Consider the following 21834-nt stretch of genomic DNA (forward strand, 5'->3'; position numbering starts at 1 on the left):
GCTAGCGGGTCAAGATTTAATACAATAAATAATGGAAGGTTCCTTGCCTCACACCTTCAGCCTTTCCTCAGCTCTGATGCTGGGATTCATCTTTGGGATATGAATGATTCATGGGGCCTTAAAATATATATAATCCATACCTCCTAGAACAAAGAGTCCTTATTCAGAGAGTTGTGAGGGAGCAAAGAGCAGCGTGTGCAGTGCCAGCACCTGGGCTGGGATGTCCCTTGGTAGAGGACCGCCATAGCTCCCCATCTCTTTCTGGACCCAGAAGCTGTTCTGAGCTTGAAGCTGAATTCTGCAGGAGTCCCCAGCTTGGTCTCTAAGGCACAAGAACATGCTTGCTGATGAGGGTTTCGAGAACTGCTTTCTTGACTCATGCCCAGGACCAGCCCAGGGACAGAATCTCCTCATCCATCCCCAGCAGCCAGAGCATACAAATACTACCCATGCACTGCAAGGGATTTAAATGATTTATGCGGGATTACAGACAGGGAAGCTCTAGTGAAAACTTACCTCCATGTCACAGGCTAATAGACTGAGGGCTTCACCATCCTGACTTCTAGCTCTCTGATCAGATGATGACATTTACCGATGGTGTCTCTTCTCTTGGAAACCCAACACAACACTTCTGCCGACAATATTTAATTCCTACTGTGCATATAAACATAGACACGCATATATCCCACACCACAAGCAGTGAGCATTGACTTAGTTCTCCAAACATGAATGTTACTTCAAAGAACTGCACCAATGTCATGCCAAGGTACCTTCCTTTCCCACCAAAGTCATGATCTTCCTCTGACTCCTTGTTGGGTAACCTAAGCATGGGCCTAGGGAGGGCCTGGTGAAAGCCCCAAGCCCATGAGTGTCTGTTCTTACTCCACATCCATCATACCATACAATGCCCACCCTGCTCTCACAGTGCCCGTGCTGCCTTTGAGGGGTCCCACGGCTTGTATCCAGCAAGCTATGGGATGCCTCCCTCCCTGTGCTGACAGCAGGCAAACCTGAGCTTCAAGGTACCAAAAGCTAAAGGCACAGACATAAAACCATTAAGATTAGGAAAGATCTCCAAGATCATCTGGTCCAACCATGAAAGCTTGAACCATCCCCTTGAAGAATCACCAAGGTAGCCTGTTTTCAGTGGTTGTTTCGGGATCAAAGAGCCAGGCTGAATTTGTGCTGCATCTACAGCTCTTCAGTACTACTTTTCCTTGCTTTTTGGAGTCTTAGCTAATTTATACCTTAGAAGGGACATTGCCAGTCCTCACCCTTCTGACCCAACAATATCTCAGTATCTTCAATGCTTGGGAGTCTTCTTTACTTCCAGGACCAACTCGCAGGAGTCCCCTCTGGTTAACAGGATTAAACTGAACTTTTCTTTTCTGGTTTCCAGCTCTTACCCAGTGCCAGATCTGTAGCATTTTCAGCCAGAAGAACCCCAACTAGTCCGTGAGCAGGGACTGATGCTTTCTCAGGTACTGTCTCATGCAGTTATCCTTTATGCATTTAGACCAGTTCCATCAAAATAATTCCTTCTAGAAGGCTGAATTCAGTGTATTGCACACAATAGCTCCCTGGAAGGAGAAAAAAATGACACTTACCTGTCTTTAAGCGAGTCCTTTTTCACACAACATCTGTGCACTGTGAGATGTGATGGCTTTGGGGACTGTGTATCTCGCGTTGTTGTAGCAGTACTGAGCATATGACTTAAGCACTCCTAAATTTGTAACCCCCCTCTGGCACCAGTCAACGAACAAATGTGTCTCAGGGAACACAAAGCAAACCCGCAGCAACATTCACCAGTCCATGGGGGACCAAACCAGGCACTACCATGCAAGCAGTGACTGTGCACAGCTGCTCCTATGGTCCCCACATATCACTGGGAACTGATGCAGCAAAACCAAAATTCGGTATTGATCCATAACTTCTCTCAATTACCAGGCACTAAGGCCTCTTGAGAAGATCAACTGTTTGGCCTGGCAAGATGAGCTCACAATGGTGGCGTGTGAAATGTGCACACTGCATTATCATGATGCCACTTTACATCTCCATTATCGCCACCAGGGGCTGAATCCCTGCGGAACCAAATCCCTGGACACGTGCAGAGCTTGCAAGACCATGAGCTGCTTCTCTCTTGTATAAGATGTTGCAATACTCTCCCTTGCCTCCTCAGTCTGGGCCACAGACTGCACGTATCCCTCCCTCCCCCTGACCCCAATTATCTTAATAAACAGCCTGGACACATCTCTGACTCACTTAAGATAATGATGACCTGGCCATGATTAGCTTGTTCAGACTTCCTGGCAGTTTTCTGAGCCTAATGTGACTCCAGTCTGGCTCTTTCGGACTTCTCATGAAAGAGGCTGACCTCCAGCAGTGGCTGTTCTGCCATTAGCGGGTGGAGACCTATACACAGATCAGGCACAGGCTGCTCCCAAAAATCAGGCTGGAGCCGTGAAGGCTACTTTTTCTGAAAACAAGTTCCTAACTATCCTGGACAGCAGAGGTAGCAGTGGTTTCTTGTGCCAGCAGACCGATCTGGTAGGGTGGTACCACTCCCAAGGTATCAAATGGAAATATGGGGGCAAGCCCCAAATACCATAGTACTGAAGAGCAGCTCTGCACATTAACATTCCTGGCTGCCTGTCTGAAAGATCCATTCACCTAACCTGAGAGCAAAAGCAGAACCATTCAGCCAGTCTCACAACATGAATATATGAAGCAAGCCCGTGGAGGAAAACGGCTAAATAATCTGAAATCATAGGCAAATCCTTACAAGAAGTCAACTCATCTGCAGGAATTGGGCATAGGTCACAAATGACTCACTAAAAGCAGAGCAAATCATTTAACCAGTGCCTGGAACAAATCCTTCTGCTTTGTATAGAACAACCAGAACTTATTCCTGCTGATTAGTCAACAGTTACACTCACAAGTTCAAAATTATTATCAAAGTTCAAATATAATTGTCTTGTACTTGCACTTTGCTTCACTGCTGGAGAGACCATCATCTTTTCTTAGCTAAGGAATCATCTTGTACTTATTTACCAAGGCTGGGAGCGTGGCTTAGGATTTTCTTAACTCTTAACTTGACAAACTCGAAGACAGAACTCCAACTCAGAACCCCAGTCTGCAAAAACCCAGTTAACACCGTTTTGCATTTCTGTACAGATTTCAATAGGAGCAGGCACTTACCAATTCTCTGGAAGCCAGTTACCAAATCCCAACAAGGAAGATGGACAAACAACCCCCAAAACTGCTGTGACATATCCAAGGAGGTAAAATTCAGAACAGAAGGGTGACTTCAGGAGCCAAAGCAACCAAACTGAGTTTCCAGCAGCAGCAGAGAGGCACCGTATTTGCACCCCTCTGCCCAGCACGTGTCTTCCCCACATGTCAGCTTACAAGGGCTTGGGTATAAGAGAGCACCAAAGAAAGCAACATGCATTTCTCACCTGTTTGGTGCTGCTTTTGAGAAATTGTACCATTAGAAGAAACACAAAGGAAGTCCCACTGGGCAAATGACCTTATTTTTACAGTTGGGCTTCCTATGTTGTTTGTTGGTGGGTCAAGATAAAGCTGGTCAGTAGGGCTAAATCGGTGTGATCCCCCATGGTGTAGAAGTCCTGCAGCCTCCAGTGCAGGACTGCAGCACAACAAGCCACTGGAGATGTGGGGCTGGCAGCTGATGCCTTGATGCAGAGCCTGGCACACCAGGCTGCATGTTGGCTCCACTAAGGAGCCTGCCTGTCAGGAGGAGAGTGTGGGAAGACATCAGGGAAACCACAGAAAACAAAGGCAAAGCAAAATGAACCATAACAGCAGAGGGAGATACATCGCTTTGCCAGATAAAGCACCTTTTCCAGCTGTGTGCATGCTGGTCTCCCATCACAGTCTTTCCCATTCAGAGTGGATGTATGCATTTTCCCACAGCTTCTAAAACTTCTCTGCTAAATGATCCGGGCCTAGAGGCACTGGGACATACACAGTTAATGAGGACTCTTCAGCTCGTTGCATAAATCCTACCAGAAGCACTTCAAAATGTTAAACAAAAATGAAGTCACCCAGCATTGATTTCTTGCATGCTCTCTTCCCACTGCTCACCCAAACCTGCGTTTTTGAGCTCTACTTCTGTGTCTAGGCCTCTTTATCCTCTGCTAATGCCCAGGCTTAACCCTGAGGATCTGCAGCTCGCTCTGGGTACAAATTGGAGCAGAGTGGTGATGCACTGCTGCAATTTGCTGACACGGCAGAAGCACCTTCCTCCAACTGTCCACAGCTCCCAGGACTTCTGCCCTGGTGTCCTCCCCTAGCAGCACGGCACAGACACATGCTGGGAAAGTCAAAGACCTGGTGGTGGGAAGACTACCCCCTTCAAAAGAAGCTCCAGCCTTTGGGGAAAGAAGGGCTGACTCTTTAAAAGCACATCTAAATAGCCAGAAGAGCAGTAAAGAGCATCGAGACTCATCCTGTGCAACTTGGATAAGCAGCTATGGAGACTCACGGCACTCACCAGGGCCAACAAACCCTCATCATGACCTTCAGCATCACAAGTATCAAACACTCATCTGCATCAAGTCCAAGCCCAAGGTCCTGCCAAGCCACACAGTGCTTCCTTAGTGCAGAGAGGTATTGTGCCAGAACTGTACCATGCCCATCACACTCACTCCAGGCATGGAGCTAAAAATGACTCCATCTTTCCAGATTCAAAACACAAGGAAACAAAACATCACTTCTCTGCTCATCCCATGCAGGGGTCACACTGTACAACACCCGAGAAGACTTTTGGAAGGAGCTGATATGTACCACTGCCTGCACCCTACCAAACCAGTACCCCGACTCCTTCAGTAATAAGCTGATAACTCAGGAGTCATCTGAGACAAGTTTGGAAGGGAAGAGCAGAACAGCAATATCAGCTCATGGTCTGGCTCTCCTGAAGAGCATAGAGCCTTCATACAGGTACCTCAGGCAACAGAGATGACCAAGAAGCAAGCACAAGGTGAAACAAGTGCCCAACCCCTCCACAATACATAACAGAACCCCAGAGCATAGTTACACTATCTCCTTGGGAACTGAGCATCATAAGCTTCAGGGGAACTCATACCCAAGGAATCAGTTGTCCTGAAATACCAGCAGCCTACATAATTGGTTAATCAAGCCTTTGTTCGCAGTGTTGCTGGGCTGTGAGACCTGATAACAGACCCTGGAGTGGTGCGGAAGACAAAGCAGAGCTTCCAACACCCATGTTTGCTTCCCATAGCTGAAAAAGGAGAGGGAAACAAAAGCAAAATCCAACACATCTCAGCTGGCCAGCATACGTATAAGGTTGTATACACATCAGGAGACAAACATTCATCCCAGGCATTGCATAAATCCCTAAAAAGGTAAAGATCTCAGCCATCATCCATCCTGTGAACAACAACACCCCATTGCTTCTAGAGACATTCTTATCCGAAGGGAAAAACAAGCAGAAATGTACTCAGTGTCATTTTGAGATGTTTGCTTGAAATTCATGCCAAGAAGTTACAGCAACAGAAAGATGCTGGAACATGTTCTTGTCCTGCTCATCAAAATTCTCACCAACTTTCCATGACGGTTCCAGCACCATCCACCAACATCAACTCAAACAAGTCCCCAGCCTTATGCTCACCGTCACCTGCAGGTTGGCACAGAAGCTTTAAGTCACAGAAATGACTTATCCCAGTGACAATACAGACACGAGCCACAGCCTCTAAGACACATCCTCGAGCCAAGCCCTGCACACTGCAAAGCAGCTCCTCCCTACTCCTGGAGCACCCAACCATCCTTATGTGAAAGCCAAGGAGAAACCAAAGCCTGCTACTCACCTGGCACCCCACTGCCTCTACATCACACACATCCATGTTAGTTTAATAGGATAATTGTCCCTAATAAAGGGACAACAGTCCAACACGCAAACAAGAGGGCAACTTGCATAGCCAAGCAGCAACAGCATGTCCTGAAATGAGCACTGCAGCCACATCAACCTTTTAGTGTCAAGATCCCTGAGAGATAAGGCTCCTAATAAAACTCCTTCCACTGAGTGCCGAAACTTGCCTTGAAAAACCCTACCACCATCTCCCAGCAGAACTACCTTGACCATTTTGAGCTACAAAACCCAACAGGTTATCAACTGAGGTCAGCAGCAGAGATACAGGAGCAAGAGCCACACCTGAGCAATGTTCACATCACAGCCGTAAATCCCACCCTCTGCACCCTCCCGAAGGTACAAACAAACCAGGCTTCCCACACGTGGATCATCTCATGAAGAAGTGGACTATAGGACGTGTCATTGTGAATGTTTATTTATTTTGTCTTCAAAGAAGAGACCTGATGCAGCTGTTTCGTTAGAAAATAAAGTGTTTATTAAGAAACTAGACATTGAACACCCCTATAGTCTCTGTGAAAAGGGACCGTCCCATTTCCCATTAGCACAGGATGATAGTTATGGCAAGATAAGAATGCTCAAAGATGGAGGAGTCTCATTGACAGAAAATGAGGTAATGATTTACAATAATTAAAAATAAAATAAAATTTAAAAAAAAAAAAAAAAGAAAAAGATAAAGAAAAAAAAAACATCCTTAGACTTGCTACTTAAAGCCACCGATCAGAAACGGCCATGACTGGCTTTCGTTTTCAGCAGTAAGGAACCAGAGACTGTAACTGGTGTTAAACAAATTGAGACATCGATCACAGTGGGGAGAACTGCTTTAAATTATACTGTACGGTCTGGAGGATTTCTTCTAAGCAGAGATGGACCTGAGCTGCAAAATTCAACCCTTCCTCTGCTAGGGTGTTTGGGTATAGGCTTCTGGTTCAGGCCCATGGATGTGTCTCTACGACTGATATACACAGTTGAGAGCAGAGTCCCCTGAACAGTGCTAGGGAGAGGAGACAGTTCAGACGGACGAGACATCCCCAGGTCGGGTGGGCGACTCCCAGGAGGTGGGGAATTCAGTTCAGACAAGCACCCAGTGATTCGCACGCTTCGCGAAGCTCCTCCTCACTCCGTGAATCCGCAGAATTGAGGTGTGAGTATCGAATGGCCGCGGCTCCTCTCTCGCGGTGCACCTCTCGCATTTCCAGCTCCGATGCGGGCAGGAAACATTGCTGAAGTTTGGTCGTGGTTTCTGAGGTGATCCAACCTGAACCAGGCCTCCTCGTCCTAACGCAGGTGCCCCCCTACGGCACGTCCGTTAACTTAAAGCAATCTGCCACCATTTCTCCCGTACTCTTCTATTGCACTTTACCTTTTTGAATGAGTGAACCAGGAAAAGAAGCAAGAGAATGGAACATTCCCGGGGACATCCCTATGAGAAAGCTGATTAAAAAACCTCCTGGCCATCTCCAGGGTGGTTCACGTAGGGCACGTGTAAAGGCAGGGAGAAGCAGAACATCCCATTCTGAGGCTTCTGCCCAATTCTGGTGGACAGAGACCAGGACTCTTTCCAGTGGCAGCGACCCCTCAGGGCTGGTGATTTGCAGACATCCCTGGTGTGATAAGGTCATCTCAGGCCACCGAGAAGGCAAGCACAGCTGAGTGGCTGGTGAGCAAGCTCCTGGTTCAATACTCCTCTCCGAAAAGGATCTGGCCAAACCTGAAGCTTTCGGGATTTTGTTTTTCCTCTAGAGAAAATCCTCTTTGCTTATAGGTTTTCACTGATATGTGTGAGCAAATCTGTATTTCCCCGTACACGTGACATCCAGAGAGTCCAAGGAAAACCCTGCAAGTTGCCACGAGGGCAGCTGACTTCTCTTGAGGACAGGATCAAAGGGTTTATTTTTCCATCTGAGAGGCTTTGGATGAAGTAAGACAAAAGTGGGAAGGGAGAGGGGGAGAGAATACAAATACCGGCCAGAGAACAAGATCGATATTCCTGTTTATGCCACAGAAGAAGCAACAGAATACTTATTTTTCCTCCCCTTCTGTTGGTCTGCCTCGAGCTGATCGTTCTGGGAACGTGACTGGGTTACAATCAATCTCTACTTGGGTGGAAATACAGAGAAGAGCTAAATGGGGCTGGAAAAGGCCCAGCAACTGGGACCTGCGTGCGCCTGATACGCTTTTCCACTTTGCTTACTGCCCTAGTCCTGGCAAGGACACGGACCCTCCTGCGCTATGGATTCTCCATCCATGCGGGAAGTCCAGGCACCTCCTCAGATAAAGCTCATCATTCAAGCAGCAGGGAGAGACCAGAGCACGACAACGATATAGTCAGATCCAACGAGCTGCTCTAACACACAGACAGACAGACAGACAAAAAAAAAGCCTCCTAGAATATGTGCACTTCAAAAATAACCACATCCTCTTCCCATCAGAGAAGCAAGATTTTCTTTCCGTTATTATTCCTTCCAACATTACTTTCTGTGCAAGAACTGGGAGCGGGGCTGCCTTTTCTCTTACCAAAAGTCTTCGTTCTGCTTTAGTTTCTTCCAGGCTCCCGCCTCAGCTCGCTCTGGGAGACCTCCCATCGCAGTGCCACAGTAAGAGGTGATGGCGGCATTCACTGGGTGTTGCGAAGACACAAGCTTACAAGGAAAACTCCAAGCAGGGAGGAGGACATGACTAAAGATGTCAGTTTGGTTGGCTTGGTTGGTTTTGTTTTGTGTTTTATTTTAAAGCAAAAGTACAATTATTTACTGTGTTATTAGGATGACTCCTTTCAATTGAGTTTAATTTTCTTTATTTGCTCTCATTGCTGCTGTTGTGCCTTGCAGGAATATTTAACGAACACAGCGACCATTGGAGGAAAGAACAGCCCTGTTATCTGGTGACAGAAAACCACAGTTTCAGTTGGCTTTAACGTGTGTACAGGCAGGGCTGTGGAGTCCTATTAGGAGGAGACCTCAATCCATACAGACCACGCTTACTGCTTCCCACCATTTTGAGGGCACAGCCTATAAACTTGACATCAGAACAGGGACTTTTAAGGAGTTTTTAAAAGCCATGACGTCCTTTGCTGAAATAAACACTGACATCCTCAACATAAATGCCTTGGTTAAGAGGTTTGGAATGTCCAGGGAGGCTTATTGGATTCAACATAATTTCTCTGAAACCTAAAGGGGGAAAAAAAACAGAAAAAAGAAAAAAGCAAAATAAAGTAAACGAAAAAACAAAAAAGAGCAAAACTAGAAAAAAAGAGAGAGATATCGACACACATGTAATTATTAAAAAAGAACCAAATGAATAACCAGCAAACGGCTGCAGTTAAATTAAAGCCAAAATGCCTTCTCTGGGCAGGGCTATCTCGCTCTCTCTTTCCACCAGGACCAGGCAATCACTTCACCTGGTGCATGCAGGCACGAGTGCTCTGAGGATAAGGGGCATGCAAGCAGTCTGGATGGACAACTGGGAACAACTCTCTGCTAGAGGTTCCAACTAACCAAGGGTGGAAAAGTCCTAGTTCCTACCTAGTCCACCCATTCGTCTATGCAGGGAGTGAGGAAAGTGGAGGATCCTTCTTATATCTTACACTTCTCTGATTATTTATTTAGTATGGCTTAACATTTCTGAAGCAAGAGTACTATTATGAGGCTGGGGAGACCTGACTCTCATAACCAATGAGACTTCCTCAGCTAGCCTCAGCTGTCCCATCTACCCTGAAACCTGGCAAGCTGGAGGCATCTTCTTCTTGGACAACCTCACATCTTTAGAACTAATTTGAAGGTATAATATTTTCCAAAAATACTGTCCAGATGAAAATTAAGTGGAGCAGAAAACACATGCATCCACCTTCCTTCAGCCACAGCAAACTTCGTGAGCAAAGACAATGTTTTCAAGGACAGTAATAACCATCTCTTCATAACGTTCCTGCGTTGGGATGTTATGACCAGGGACACCTACTACTAGCATGTTTTTAGAAAACATATATTAGTATAGAACGTCTATATTAGTATAGAAATCATTAGATGTTCTTTACTATTGAAGATGAACATTATTTGCTGAAGTTATATGCAAATATTCAGGACTTGTGAGAGAATAGTTCTCTGGGCTGGAGCGAGCAAACCTGCTGTGGAACCCTGGATAGGACCCCAGAAGGGAATCCTCCTTTGCTAAGCTCATCCCATTTTTGTGCTAAATCCTGCAAGTTTCTTGCAGAAAAGACTCAGGTTTGTCTTCAGGTGTCAGCTCATCAGTTTTACATTACTTCTTCAGACACCCATTCGTATTAGTATTTCTACAACAGAGGCCATCCCAGTGGAATGGGATGAGACACAGCAGGAGCAGGCAGATGTCACTGAAGGTAGCTGTTAAAGCTGCAGTGAGGTAGCTCTTGGCTCAGGGCAGGCATGTAAAACATAACCGGTTTTTACACCAGTTTTCAAAATCCTCAATGCAAATCCATTGAGATGCCAGGCCCAAGGCACACATGGCAGCAGCCATGGTATTGCTCTAATCTGTCCCAAATTCTTATGGGCCCAAAGGGCTTTTCCAAGAAAATTAATGAGATTCCTTAGCTACGTGACTGCTCTAAAATCTGGAAAAGTTCCTGTTCCTCATATTGTCACAGGATTCTTAACACATCAGGTAAGTCAGCCCCAGTCTGGCATTAGTAGGGCAGCACGAAGCAGCCTGGATGTCCTTGTGAATTGATTGCAATAGGAAAAGTGCCTTCCACTAGCCTAGGAATGGAAAATTAATCTAAACCAGATTTTTTTTTATTATTATTATTTCTATTACCCTTCCATTTCTCTTTCTTTTCTGTACTATCTTATTCCATCAGCTCATTGACACATACCTCTTTTGATGAACCTGAGGATGCAGACTAAAGCTGTTTGCTTGGTTTGGAACTGCTTAAATTTGTTTGGGGAAAACTATCTGTTATTCTCAGTGGCCCTGATGGACTAATCCACAGGGGAGAGTAAGACAGGCTCAGCTTCAGTTCATGTGTCATGAACAAGATTCATAGGCAAATTCCAAGTGCTGAAATATCACTGGTAGTGAGAAAGAGCCTAGCTCAACTCTCAGAGCCAAAGCAGAGTTTAAAGTGCTGATGCTTTGAAAAGTGTATGTAAACTAGTCCATTTCTTATCAGAGCCACTGGGAGACAAATAAACATGGCATCCCTGAACGTCACTATTTATCCTGTTTTGTTTTTCATAATATAAATATACTTTATGGTCGCCAAAGGATAGCTGGGAAAGCCTATACTCAACAATATCAAGTATCTCAGAGGAGCACTCCTGTCTGCTTTATTTTCTTTGCATTTCTAAGCTCTGCTAAATTAAGGCAATTCCACTTCTGCTGGACCACGTGCAACAGACCTAAAAACCCACTGGGGACACACAGCCTCGGCAAAGGGACGTGTGAAAGATCAGCAAGAGTTAAGGCTGGGAATGCCAAGGGTTTCGCTCTTGGTTGTCAACACTAAGCTTGGAATCCCAGCTGCAGGGACCTCTGTTAGGGCAGGGTGTTTGCAGGGTGGGACTGGGGTAGAGGTTATCCTACAACCGACATGCTGAGTAGTGAGGGACAATGAGGAATGTGGCAGGAGGACAGCTTCTATTTCTGAAGCTAGGGGGCTGAATGCACATACTGATGACTCGGGAAAACAATGAAGCATTTTGGCATTCTCTCCTGATTTATTAAAGTTCCCAAAGTATCTGAAAAAACAAACATGCTTCTTGCCTGACTGATCATTCCTCTTTCCTCACTGCTATCTCCCATACTGTACTGCTACTTTCACCCCCATTCTCTTGTATGGAGCAGAAACCAACAAGGCTCTTGCTACGTTTCACTATCAGATGTGAGATGGATGATGTTCACTGAGATGTCCGGGGTTAGAATGGGTGAATCTCAATAGGTTCAGAGTTTGGATTCTGCAATGACAAATGTAATCTTTCCACTATTAAAGCTTTTAGATCATAAAAAAGTAGCTTGGAAATTTCTTAAAGAATGGGCTTTTTTTGTTTGTTTGTTTTGCCCCTTTTCCCCCTTACCCCAAAATAACAACAACAAAAAAAAGCATTCACCTTTTTGGAAGGTTGGGGAAATCTTAAAAATAATTCTTTTTGTGAAGTTTCACATTTGTCAGTGCCAGTTGAAAACTGGGAGGAAAAAAATATTATCTTTGATATTGGTTGCCGATTTGGAGGGAAACTCCTATATATAAAGTCTGAAAATAGTGAGGAGGTTAAAAAATAAAAATTAAAAAAAAAAAAAATCACCAAACAAAACAACAAAAGAAAAAAAAAAAAACTGACAAAAATAAAAAATAGAAAACCACTGTAGATTCAAAGCAAAAGCACTCCAAACACCTACAAAATTGGGAAGGGTCTGACAGATTAAACTTTGTGCTTGTCCCTGTTCTAGGGAGACCGCATTTTATATTAAAACTTAATGCTGTCTGTCTTTCCTAATAGTCATGGTATGGGAGTGGAGTAAATGTATGGAGAGCGTTGGAGAACAGGGGAGGAGGAATGAGCTCAGATTTGCTGTGCAGCTCTAACAGCTTGAGATGGAAAGAGCACATGGGGCATTTCTCTAAGCAGGCTGGGGGATGTGGCAATGAAAGGACGAGAAGATTGAAGGCAACCAAACCATGCAATCAGATTTTGTCTTCAACCCTGGCCATCCACTTAGTCCTCCAGAGCCGTCTTGAGTTTCCCAACACCCTGACTGGTGAGTCTCAGCCACTCCACCCCATGCACACACCCAATCCAAGGTGCTATGGACAGCACCTTGCAAGGAACACCCTGCCTGCACTGACTTACAGCAAGACTAAGGAGACAAGAAAGAAAATTTCACCTCACCATCACTGTTTGCTTTCCAGTAAAATTGCAACTGTTCAAACATTTGCCTGAGATTGCTCCAGGCCAGATGATAAGAGCATCAGGGAATGGGACGTGCAGAAGGCAAGAGAATGACGCAGAAACGATGCACAACTCACGGCAGCCCCATCCACCATGGCGGCAGGAGTGGGGCAGCCCAGTTTTGAAATCCATGGGTGGAAACTGCTCTTAGTAAAAAAAAAAAAAAAAAAAAAAAGCAGCATAAATTGCTGTGGGAATGGATGAGAAAAGTAACGGAATGTCATACAATGCCTGGCAAGAATGGATTAATTAAAAATAGCAAATTAGGGGCAACAAGCTGGCCAAACACAACACTGCTATCCAGACAGGGTGACAGAGCTTTGATGTCTCTTCTATGTTACAGCACAATTTGAGATATAAAGGAAAAGCAACAGGAGACTCCACCACCAGCGTACATTATCTTTGTCTATGCACAGATATGAAGTATGAATAGCATCAGAGGAGGCATGAAAACCGTCAAGCCTGGACCACATCCAGAGCGAACGAAACAACCATCCATCTAGTGAAAGCCAGGACCGATATATCTGTACCTAAGGGGAAAGCAACACAGCAATCCAGTTTTCCTGCCATGGATGGGTTCATCTGCAGGGCTCTGATACAAAATCCTTTCTCTTTCTCCCCCCCAACATCTAACAGGGCGAGAAGCAGTCCAGCCTGAGGCTTTGCTTCCCACGACAAAGCAGGTCACAGCAGCCGGGCAGAGGCACACCACGAGTTTTTCCCCAGCGCTCTCAGCTGCAGACAAGCACGTCATCTCCTCTACCATCAAACAGCCTGGCCCTCCTCTCACACCAGCTCGTCACTGTTGACCACAGTGAAGAACCGCAAGACATTTTAGCCCACAGATGAATTTCACACCAATATGCAGACCTCAAGCAGACCTTCAAGTAGACGACAACTCTCATAAGGTTCACAGAGAGGTCCTCAGAGCTACAGATGTGCTTATGGTTGTTCATTTTCATAGAAACAGGGTCCTTATCCCCCTCCAGAGCAGCTCACTTTGTATTGTTGTTCATTTTCCATGGCTTAACCTCACAGCTTAGAGTCTCCCACTTTAGTCAGTGAGATCTCACACCACTGGAGACCTCTTGGGGATGTGCAAGATGGAGCTCTAGCTATGGTTTGTGGCACCTTCATCAACCTCAACCCAAAACCAAGAGCAGAGGATTGGGGCACTGTGTATGTTTTTGAGGACATGAAAGGGAAGAGATGGGCTAAAAACAAGAGAAACAGCAGAAGCAAGTGGATCCAGAAGATCCTATTTCCACACAAGTTTCTCTTGTGCTTACCTATAGTGCAGGAAGGGATAGGACAATACTGCAGACACCCAAGAGCTGAACAATGTTCCTTGAGAAAAGGGCAGTGCTCATGGCTTTCCGTGCAATAAACTCTGTAGGACTGTGTAAGACTCGTTAAACCCTCGGTCGGAGGAATTCCAGCATCCGTAGCATTTCTGCTGTTGCTGCCGTTAATGTGAGCCATTTCTATATTAGCTGGGATCACAAGTTTGTTTTCTCTGGAACTCCTTCATGGATGGAGGAGTTCCAAGATACTAAACGATGTAGCCTGATAGCTCAGAAGGCAGAGCTCCAAGATTCCCCAACAATTCCCCTTAGGAAAAGCCCCAAAGTGCTTACCAGGGTATAAAATTTAAAAATATAAAATAAAATAAATAAAAAAAGGAAGAAAAAAATAAAATGTCTATTTAAGACAAAGTGCAAAATAAAAGGGCTATTTTTAAGCCTGCTGCAGCATCTGAGATGCCCTGTGATTTGAGCTGAAGCTACGCTCCCTGTCCAGAGGCACAGCCAATGCTTTCCCCTAGACTGCACAGAGGTGCAGCTATTTAAAGCCACTCAGAGGCCCACTGCATGATGGAAAGCAGCCAGATCAGTTGGGCCTCCTCGGTTTTGTTTTCATTAGATTGAAGCCAGAGTATGTGGAATTATTTATAAGAGGACCGGGGAAGGGGGACAGGCTGGGCACCCAGCAAGTTCCACCACAACATACAGAGGTTATTCTCACCTCAGATAAATTGCACAGGGTCAGTGAAGGTTTCTGAGCAAAGAGGATGCCTTATTTTGTCCATCATGACACCCACAGCCCTGCATGGCAAAACTCTTGAGGTTTCCATGCTAACCATGAGAGCAAGCTGCAGGAAAGTTTCCAAGTGCCTGAGAGCTTGGTGGTAGCTTACATCCTGGGTGCTGTCAGGCTATTCTGCCCCTGTCCCAATCTGTGCTTGCACCAGTACATCACAGAGCCTTCCCCTCTATACTTCTCACCAACTTGAGCATCAATAGAATCTCCCTAAAATCCCCATTTCTCACAGTCATGCACTTCCTCCGCCTCTGAACTCCACAAAGCCCACAGGACCCAGCATCAAAGATCCCATCCCAACACGTAATACCTTATTTTCATATCGCTTTGGTTTTCAAATACTTTCCTTTTTATTTTTTTTCTTTTTGGCCCTCGGAGTGCTGCCGATTTAAGAGCTGCGCACCGTTTTGCAAGAGCTTCTCATTTCCACTTTGCCTGACAGGTATTCGCGTCCCTCTGTTCCCCAGCCGCTTCAGATAGCAGCAGTTACCCTGAGCGTTTTACACGGAGCTATTGAAACCACCAACTACTCTGCTCAGCAATGAACATCCGCCGAGAAAGAACCTGGTCGGGCTCGTGCTCCGTAATTGCTGATTAATTCCAATTACTGTACAGCCGATCCACCGGTACTGCAGATCGCCACATCAAAGAGCCAACCCGCAAAGGAAGCCCCTAAGTTAGAGCAGCAACAGCCTCGTTACAAACTTCTTTTCAGCCGGGGAGAGCTTCATAAACATTAATTTGTTACGCCTTGCTCGTTCCCTTGGGAGACAGGAGCTGTTGTATTCATTACGCAGATGGCAGAAGTGTGGCACAGGATGGGAATGAAGTGTGTCCGAGGTCCCCAGGGGAATCAATGCCAGGGTGTGAGCACTGCGCAGGGAACAGCCCCAGCTCCTGGGTCCCATCCTGTCCAAGAGACCTGGTGCCTGGAAGGGGATAGGAGAGCTTGGAAAAGCCAGATGGTCAGGACGTGAGCGCAGACACCAAAGGAGATGCATACGGTGGGTAGGAAAGCACAGAGCTCTGCAGGCTGCAGCTGGGACCAGACGGTTCCGACGATGCTCTCCTGCTCCTCGGTGAAGATGAGGCTGGCAGAGGAGCTGATCAAGGGCCAGAATAAATTCTCTCTCGCTCAGGTCTCTTTAGTCTGCCATCTGCTCCAGCAATACCTGACTTCATCTGGAAAGGCCAGAGCTGCCTTCCAGGAAGCCCAGGAGCAGTACAAGCCCAAGAGCCTGACGTGTCAGGAGAAGCTTCCTTCGGGAAAGAAAGATTTAATAGAGTTTGCAAATCAGGGATGGAAACTGAGGAGCACTCGAGCTCTCAGCAGGCAAGGAGGCACAGAGCGCTACAGAGGAGTTGTAAATGGAAGAGGATGAGCTGAGGGCAAAAAAAGCACTGTGAGTGCAGCAGGGAGCCTCGAGGAATGAGGTTTTGTTGATTTTTTCGTCTGTTTGGATTCAGGGTTGTCTGATATTGTAGTCCTTCATCTATGTTTCTCTGGCTCTCCTACTCTGCTGATTGTTCTGGAAATGAGTGCTACCACCACAACTCTTCTTTCCTTCATAATTGCCCCACTAGATGGTTCTTAAAACAAGTTGCACCAAAATATCTTAGAAGAGTGTTACTAAGCTTTTGAGAGGGGAGATCCTGACTCCATAGTTTCCTTCGAGACCAGGTTTTGGTACCTGCCAACACGTGAGAAGCTCTCAAACACGCAGCCCAGGGCAGTCCCAGGACTGAGCTTTCACCAGATCAAGCAGAGGAACAAGGCTGGTGCTAGGATTGTGCTGCTCCTAGGGAATAATTTTGGTAGCACCAACTGAAAAAGTGGCTGATATTTGTGGTGGACTTCATTCTGCAGGAGAGGAGAAAAGGCACCACTCCCACAAAACACACACAAAACGCAGCATATTTTGCAAGAGAAGGTCTGAAAAAAAAAAAACAGAAAGACCCTTTTCGTTGCTGCCAGCAATGAGATGAGGTGGGTGGGGAGCCCCCAAACTGCCCACCCAGGGGAGCTCCTGGTGGCTGCTGTGCCAGAAGACCCTCACTCCTCCCTGCAGCAGACAAGGAGCTGTGCAGAGCAGGAAGGTCCTGCACATCACTGCAGGGCAGCAAATGAAGGCCAAACCCCAAATGCACAGCGTCTGCAAATGAGACATTTACATTCAGAGGGAGAAAGACCAGGGTTTCTTTCTTGTAAGATTTTTCCAGCAAGCAGCCTAGCAGTGAATTTTTTGCTCTGGCAGTCAGCTCCAAGCTTAATAAACTACCTGACTGCCAGACCAGTCTTTGACCCAGTTTCATTTTGGGACTGAAACTGAGTCTCTCTCATTGAGTCACCTAAACGTACGAGGCATTTAGAGCACTGCAGCCCAATCTCATTTCACACCGTATCACTCCGTGTGAGCCTTTGTGTCTGTCCCACTTGTAACACGGTACGTGCCGATCACATCTCAGCACAGACGAGGGGCAGAGAAGGGGCTGAGCTCTCAGACCTGCGGACAGGGAGGCAGTGCAACACGGAAAACTCTGGGAATTTAACTGCCCAAACCTCATTTTCCTTCCACCAGAGGACCGCATGCTTGAGAAAAAGGGAAACAGCTGTACTTAAAAACCAAGATCTTTCTTCTTCTCCACTATCCACCATGCAGAAGGCAGAAGTCCTGCCTATCATCCCTGCAGGACACGTCCTCCTCAAAGCCAGAGCTGCCAGAAGGTGCCAGAAGGAAGCAGGAGCTGCCGTGTGCAGGAGGCGTGGGCTGGCCCGTGGGTAGCGTGTACGTGGAGCACGTGGCAGGGAGTGGAGGAACACGGAGCCGCGAGCACGCACGTGTGGGGCTGAGAGCACAGCGCTGCCGAGCATTTACTCTGGCTTTACATTACGGGTTTAATGGCTTTTAACGGGAGACTTTGTAAGCGATCAGGAATCGGAACAAAAGGAGCTGGGGGAATAATTATTCTAACCAGGGGAGCTAAAGAACATGGCAAAATTGTGTGCTGAGCAATCATGCTAATTAAAGGCACCCAGAAGAATCAGGATAGAAACGCCAAATGGTTTTCACTCTGCTGCCCTAATCCACTAACTGCCTCCTCGCCTTGACTCCCACCAGCTGTGGGAAGGACGGCTCTGGGTGAGTTGGCTCATAGCAATAAAGGGACCGAGCTAAACAAGAGCCACAGGGGACCAGTCCCCTCTGTACCGAAGGGCTGAAGCAATGCATGGCCTGCCAGATCCACCAACAGCTCCTTTGCACCGCCAGGCTGGGGGAGCAGATGCCCCTGCTGCCTCTGGCTGAGCACCGAGGTTTCAAACACACTTTGCAGAAGAAGAGCAGCTGCTGGCAAATGCCAGCACAAGGCTGAGCACAAGCCACAGTGACCACCCATGTCCTTTTGTGCCAGTCAGCCCTGCAGCACGATCGCTTCTCTGTAATGGCCATGGTTTTCCAATGGATAAAGACATCTGAGCAATGGAGACCATCCTGATCTTCCAATGCTTAAAATGCCAGTCCTTGTGCTGAGTTTTCATGCCACACTAACATCAGAACAGCAAGAACTAATGCTACAGCATGGGAAATTTATCACCCAGAGAAAGTGGAAACTTGGAAATCGTCTACATCATAAGGAAAAGAAATGAATGTACAACTGCACCAACAGGCTGGAGTTTTTACAGACACAAATAAAAACTTTCATGGCCTAAACCTGGTGAAAACCCAAGCCTGATCCCTCAGGATCTGCTGACCTGTTGGGGATGTCGGAGTGAGACCTTCAGACGTTGTTGGAGCCCAAGAGGTCAGCACACACCGAGGCTGGTGCGTGCAGAGCACACGACACAGCGACGAATTCCCACACTGAGCCCATGGAAGGTCTCAGTCCTTTCCACCCCTCTGAAAAGATCCACCTCCGATACCTGCTCCTGGGAGATGGGAATGCTTTTTTCCCTGGTCGTGCAGACCTGGGTTTTGTTGCAGCAGTTCCCAGTGCTGGCACAGAATGTGAGTTACATGTAGGAGAGGTGGAGCAGCAGAACACCCGTGCTAACCATCGCCATCAGGTAACAGCTTACTATTTAAAAAGCAATGGTTTGTTTGTTAATCAGCGGGTCCATTAACATGGAGCAAATGCCTCTCTAATGGACACCCACAGGATCGCAGGCTGAACTATTTGTGCGCAGCATCTTTTGATTGATTCACCCTAAAGATCATCAAGTAAATGAGAGAGGATGTAATATTTCTCCAGGAAGCATTCCGCAGCGGATACATTGATTGCAACGCTCAGCCAGCTGCCGCGTGCCAGTCTCTTCTTAAAGAGACTTCGTGTTTGATTCGTTGATTAAATATTTCAGAAGTGCAAACAAATCATGGGCATTGATTCACTTTTGCCAGATGCTTGGTCCATGGAAAGCTGGTATCCTGCCAAGGAGGATGATGTGAGTGGCCAGTGCCCAGCCTGCTCCCATCTCCCTGCCCTCGACGCACAGTACAGGTTTCACAGTCCTTCCCCAGCCAAACAGGTCACTGCCATGCTTCTGCTTCTCTGCAGCCTCACCTCCTCCCACCACTGAATCCTTGGCCCAAGCCAAGGGAGCCTGCTTGGTGGCACACCAGGAGCACAGAACTGTTGACTCAAGTGTTCAACTCTACTTCTATCTTAAGCTGCAAAATCACGGTCCGTTTTGCCTGCCGAAGCCTCTCTGACTCTTGCTCTGTCACTGCAATGAATCTATTTTTAATTGAAAGCCCAGTGAATGCCCAACTGGACAGGAAGAGGCAGGGATGCAAATGAAGAATATCCTGAGAACTAAGGAAGAAAGTCCAAATCCCACAAAAAATAGCTGCCACACCAGCACTCCCAGCTGGCAGAGATGGTCCACAAGCCAAGAGCAAAGTACTTGCTGCAATTTCCATTTTGTGAAAGCAAATATTTCTTTTCCTTTTTTTTTTTCCCTACAGATCGAACACTGGACTGACACTTCCTTTATGAGCTGCTGCAAAATCACCTTCTTCTGAAAGCACCCTGCAAAACCACAGCGACACTGCCAGTTCCTGAGCAAGCCCTGCCACTGCTCGCCCAGCCCCAGCCCTGATGGAGCTGTCACAACCACCCTGGAGGAGCCCAGCAGGGCCAGGAGAGCCAGGCTGCTGCCACCACTTCAGAAATGACACGCTTCTTTCGCATGCAAATGAACCACAAATTGAGAGCAGACCCTCCTTTTTCCCCTCTGAGCTACTCATAAATGACAGAGGTGAAGGGTCTTGGAGGCAGGCGCGGCACGTGCAGGTGGAACAAGGAGGTACAAAGGACCGAGCAGCTAATTGGAGGTGAAATGAGAAAGCTAAACACTCACCCGGGTCCCACGGGGAGACACAGCTAACCCTCCCCTCCAGAGATAAGCTCCATCAAGAGAGAGTCCAGCCTGCTGGGATAATGACTCCTTGAGGCATATCAGAGGTGCCAGCATCTATAAATGGGGGCCTTTCCCTGCTGGAGCTTCCATCCTTTCTCCCCTTCAGTACTGGCAGGGAAAAAAAAAAAAAAAAAGAAAAAAAAAAGAAAAAAAAAAAAAAGCCTGCAGGTCCCATTCAGGCTGAACTACACGTGCCATCGCCGTCTCACAGCCAGGCAACAAGGGGAGGGCTGCAGGTATAAGCTTGGCTGGGGATGCTCAGCTCCTGCCCCCATTTCCTTTCTTTTCAAAGAAAACAAGATTGAGTTTGTATTGACTACTGAGAAAACGAGACAACATTATACAGGACACGACCCTCCACAATCAAATTAGGTCATTGCAACACCATAACCAGCACAGAATGCGTAGCTGTGATAGCGCATAGGATCAAGGAGAATGTTTTTATGCTGCAAATATTAAAAGACAAAAGGAAAATGAATCACATCAGGACATCAAACAAAACCAGAACATAAGTTTGGAGGGGCAGGAACAAGCAGCATGCCTGTCTCAAGGCTTCCCTCACTAAACCTCCCTGTGCACCTTGTTCAGGCTGGGTTGCCACTTCTCAGAGCTTGCCATTAGAAGCACAGCAAGTGCTGGCAAAGAGTTTTGCCACCTCCTGCACAGCTCCCTTGCTTCCCCTCCCCACAGAGCTGACTTTCCAAAAGAGCAAAGCCCCTATTCCCAGAGCAGCTTTCCAGCCACGGCCCCCACTCTGTCAGCAAAACAGCCAGCAGCAACATACTCCAGGTGCTGATTTCAGGAGTGCTGAGGTCTGTTCCGATAGGGGACTTAGCGTCCTACATTTGCTTTAGGTCACCACTTCTGCATCTATATATAAACTGCACACGGATCATCAGAAAATAAAAACTGGAGGCATGGTCCAGCTACACAGACTTTGCCATCGTGGCTTGGCACCCAACTCCCCTCCTGCCTCCCTTGCCCAGCTTACGTGTCTCAAAACGTGCTGTCCTGAGCTCTCAGTCTCCCGTAGGAAAGCCCTGATCCCCCAAGCCATCACCAACAGAGGCCAATCCATAAAGCTGCTTCGACAGGGTGATCTAGAGAAGATCTAGATGTGGGACCTGGGCTCCACACGAGCTGGGATGTAAGCACTGCCACCCAGGCAGGTCCAAACCCAGCTCAGCACAATTCTCCCAGCGCCTGTTCCTCCCCATTGAGTGGAGGAATATGCACTCATAGTCACCCTGCTAAGTGCAGGAGGGAGGACACAACGCTTCCTAAAACCCACGATTTACATACCAGTTTGCGGCAGTGGTTTCCCCACTGCGTAACGAGCACATTAACTTCAGCCAGCCTGATTCTCCAGAGATGACGAGATGGGAAAGAATGATCGAAGTAAACTGTGATAGAGTTTTTGATTAAGAAGCTGTTGATCAATAAAAGTTATCTGCAGGGCACAGAGTGTTAATGAGCTACCATTC

At 46.9% G+C, this 21834-nt stretch overlaps 1 protein-coding gene across 8 annotated transcripts in view; it reads right to left on the reverse strand.

Moving 5' to 3' along the window:
* The window catches only part of NTRK3 (neurotrophic receptor tyrosine kinase 3), a 195263-nt gene that overhangs the window by 62240 nt on the left and 111189 nt on the right, over positions 1-21834 (reverse strand). Inside the window, exon 13 of one of the 8 annotated variants that reach the window (XM_068695407.1) lies at positions 6311-9078. The exons of the other annotated variants lie outside the window; for them this stretch is intronic. Within the exon in view, the coding sequence (XP_068551508.1) occupies positions 8960-9078 (119 nt within the window). The 3' untranslated portion in view covers positions 6311-8959. Of the gene's footprint in view, positions 1-6310; positions 9079-21834 lie in introns of those variants that run through there. 8 annotated transcript variants of the gene reach the window in all.

Source organism: Anas acuta, chromosome 12 (genome assembly GCF_963932015.1).
Source record: "Anas acuta chromosome 12, bAnaAcu1.1, whole genome shotgun sequence".
In the NCBI taxonomy this organism is placed as follows: domain Eukaryota; kingdom Metazoa; phylum Chordata; class Aves; order Anseriformes; family Anatidae; genus Anas; species Anas acuta.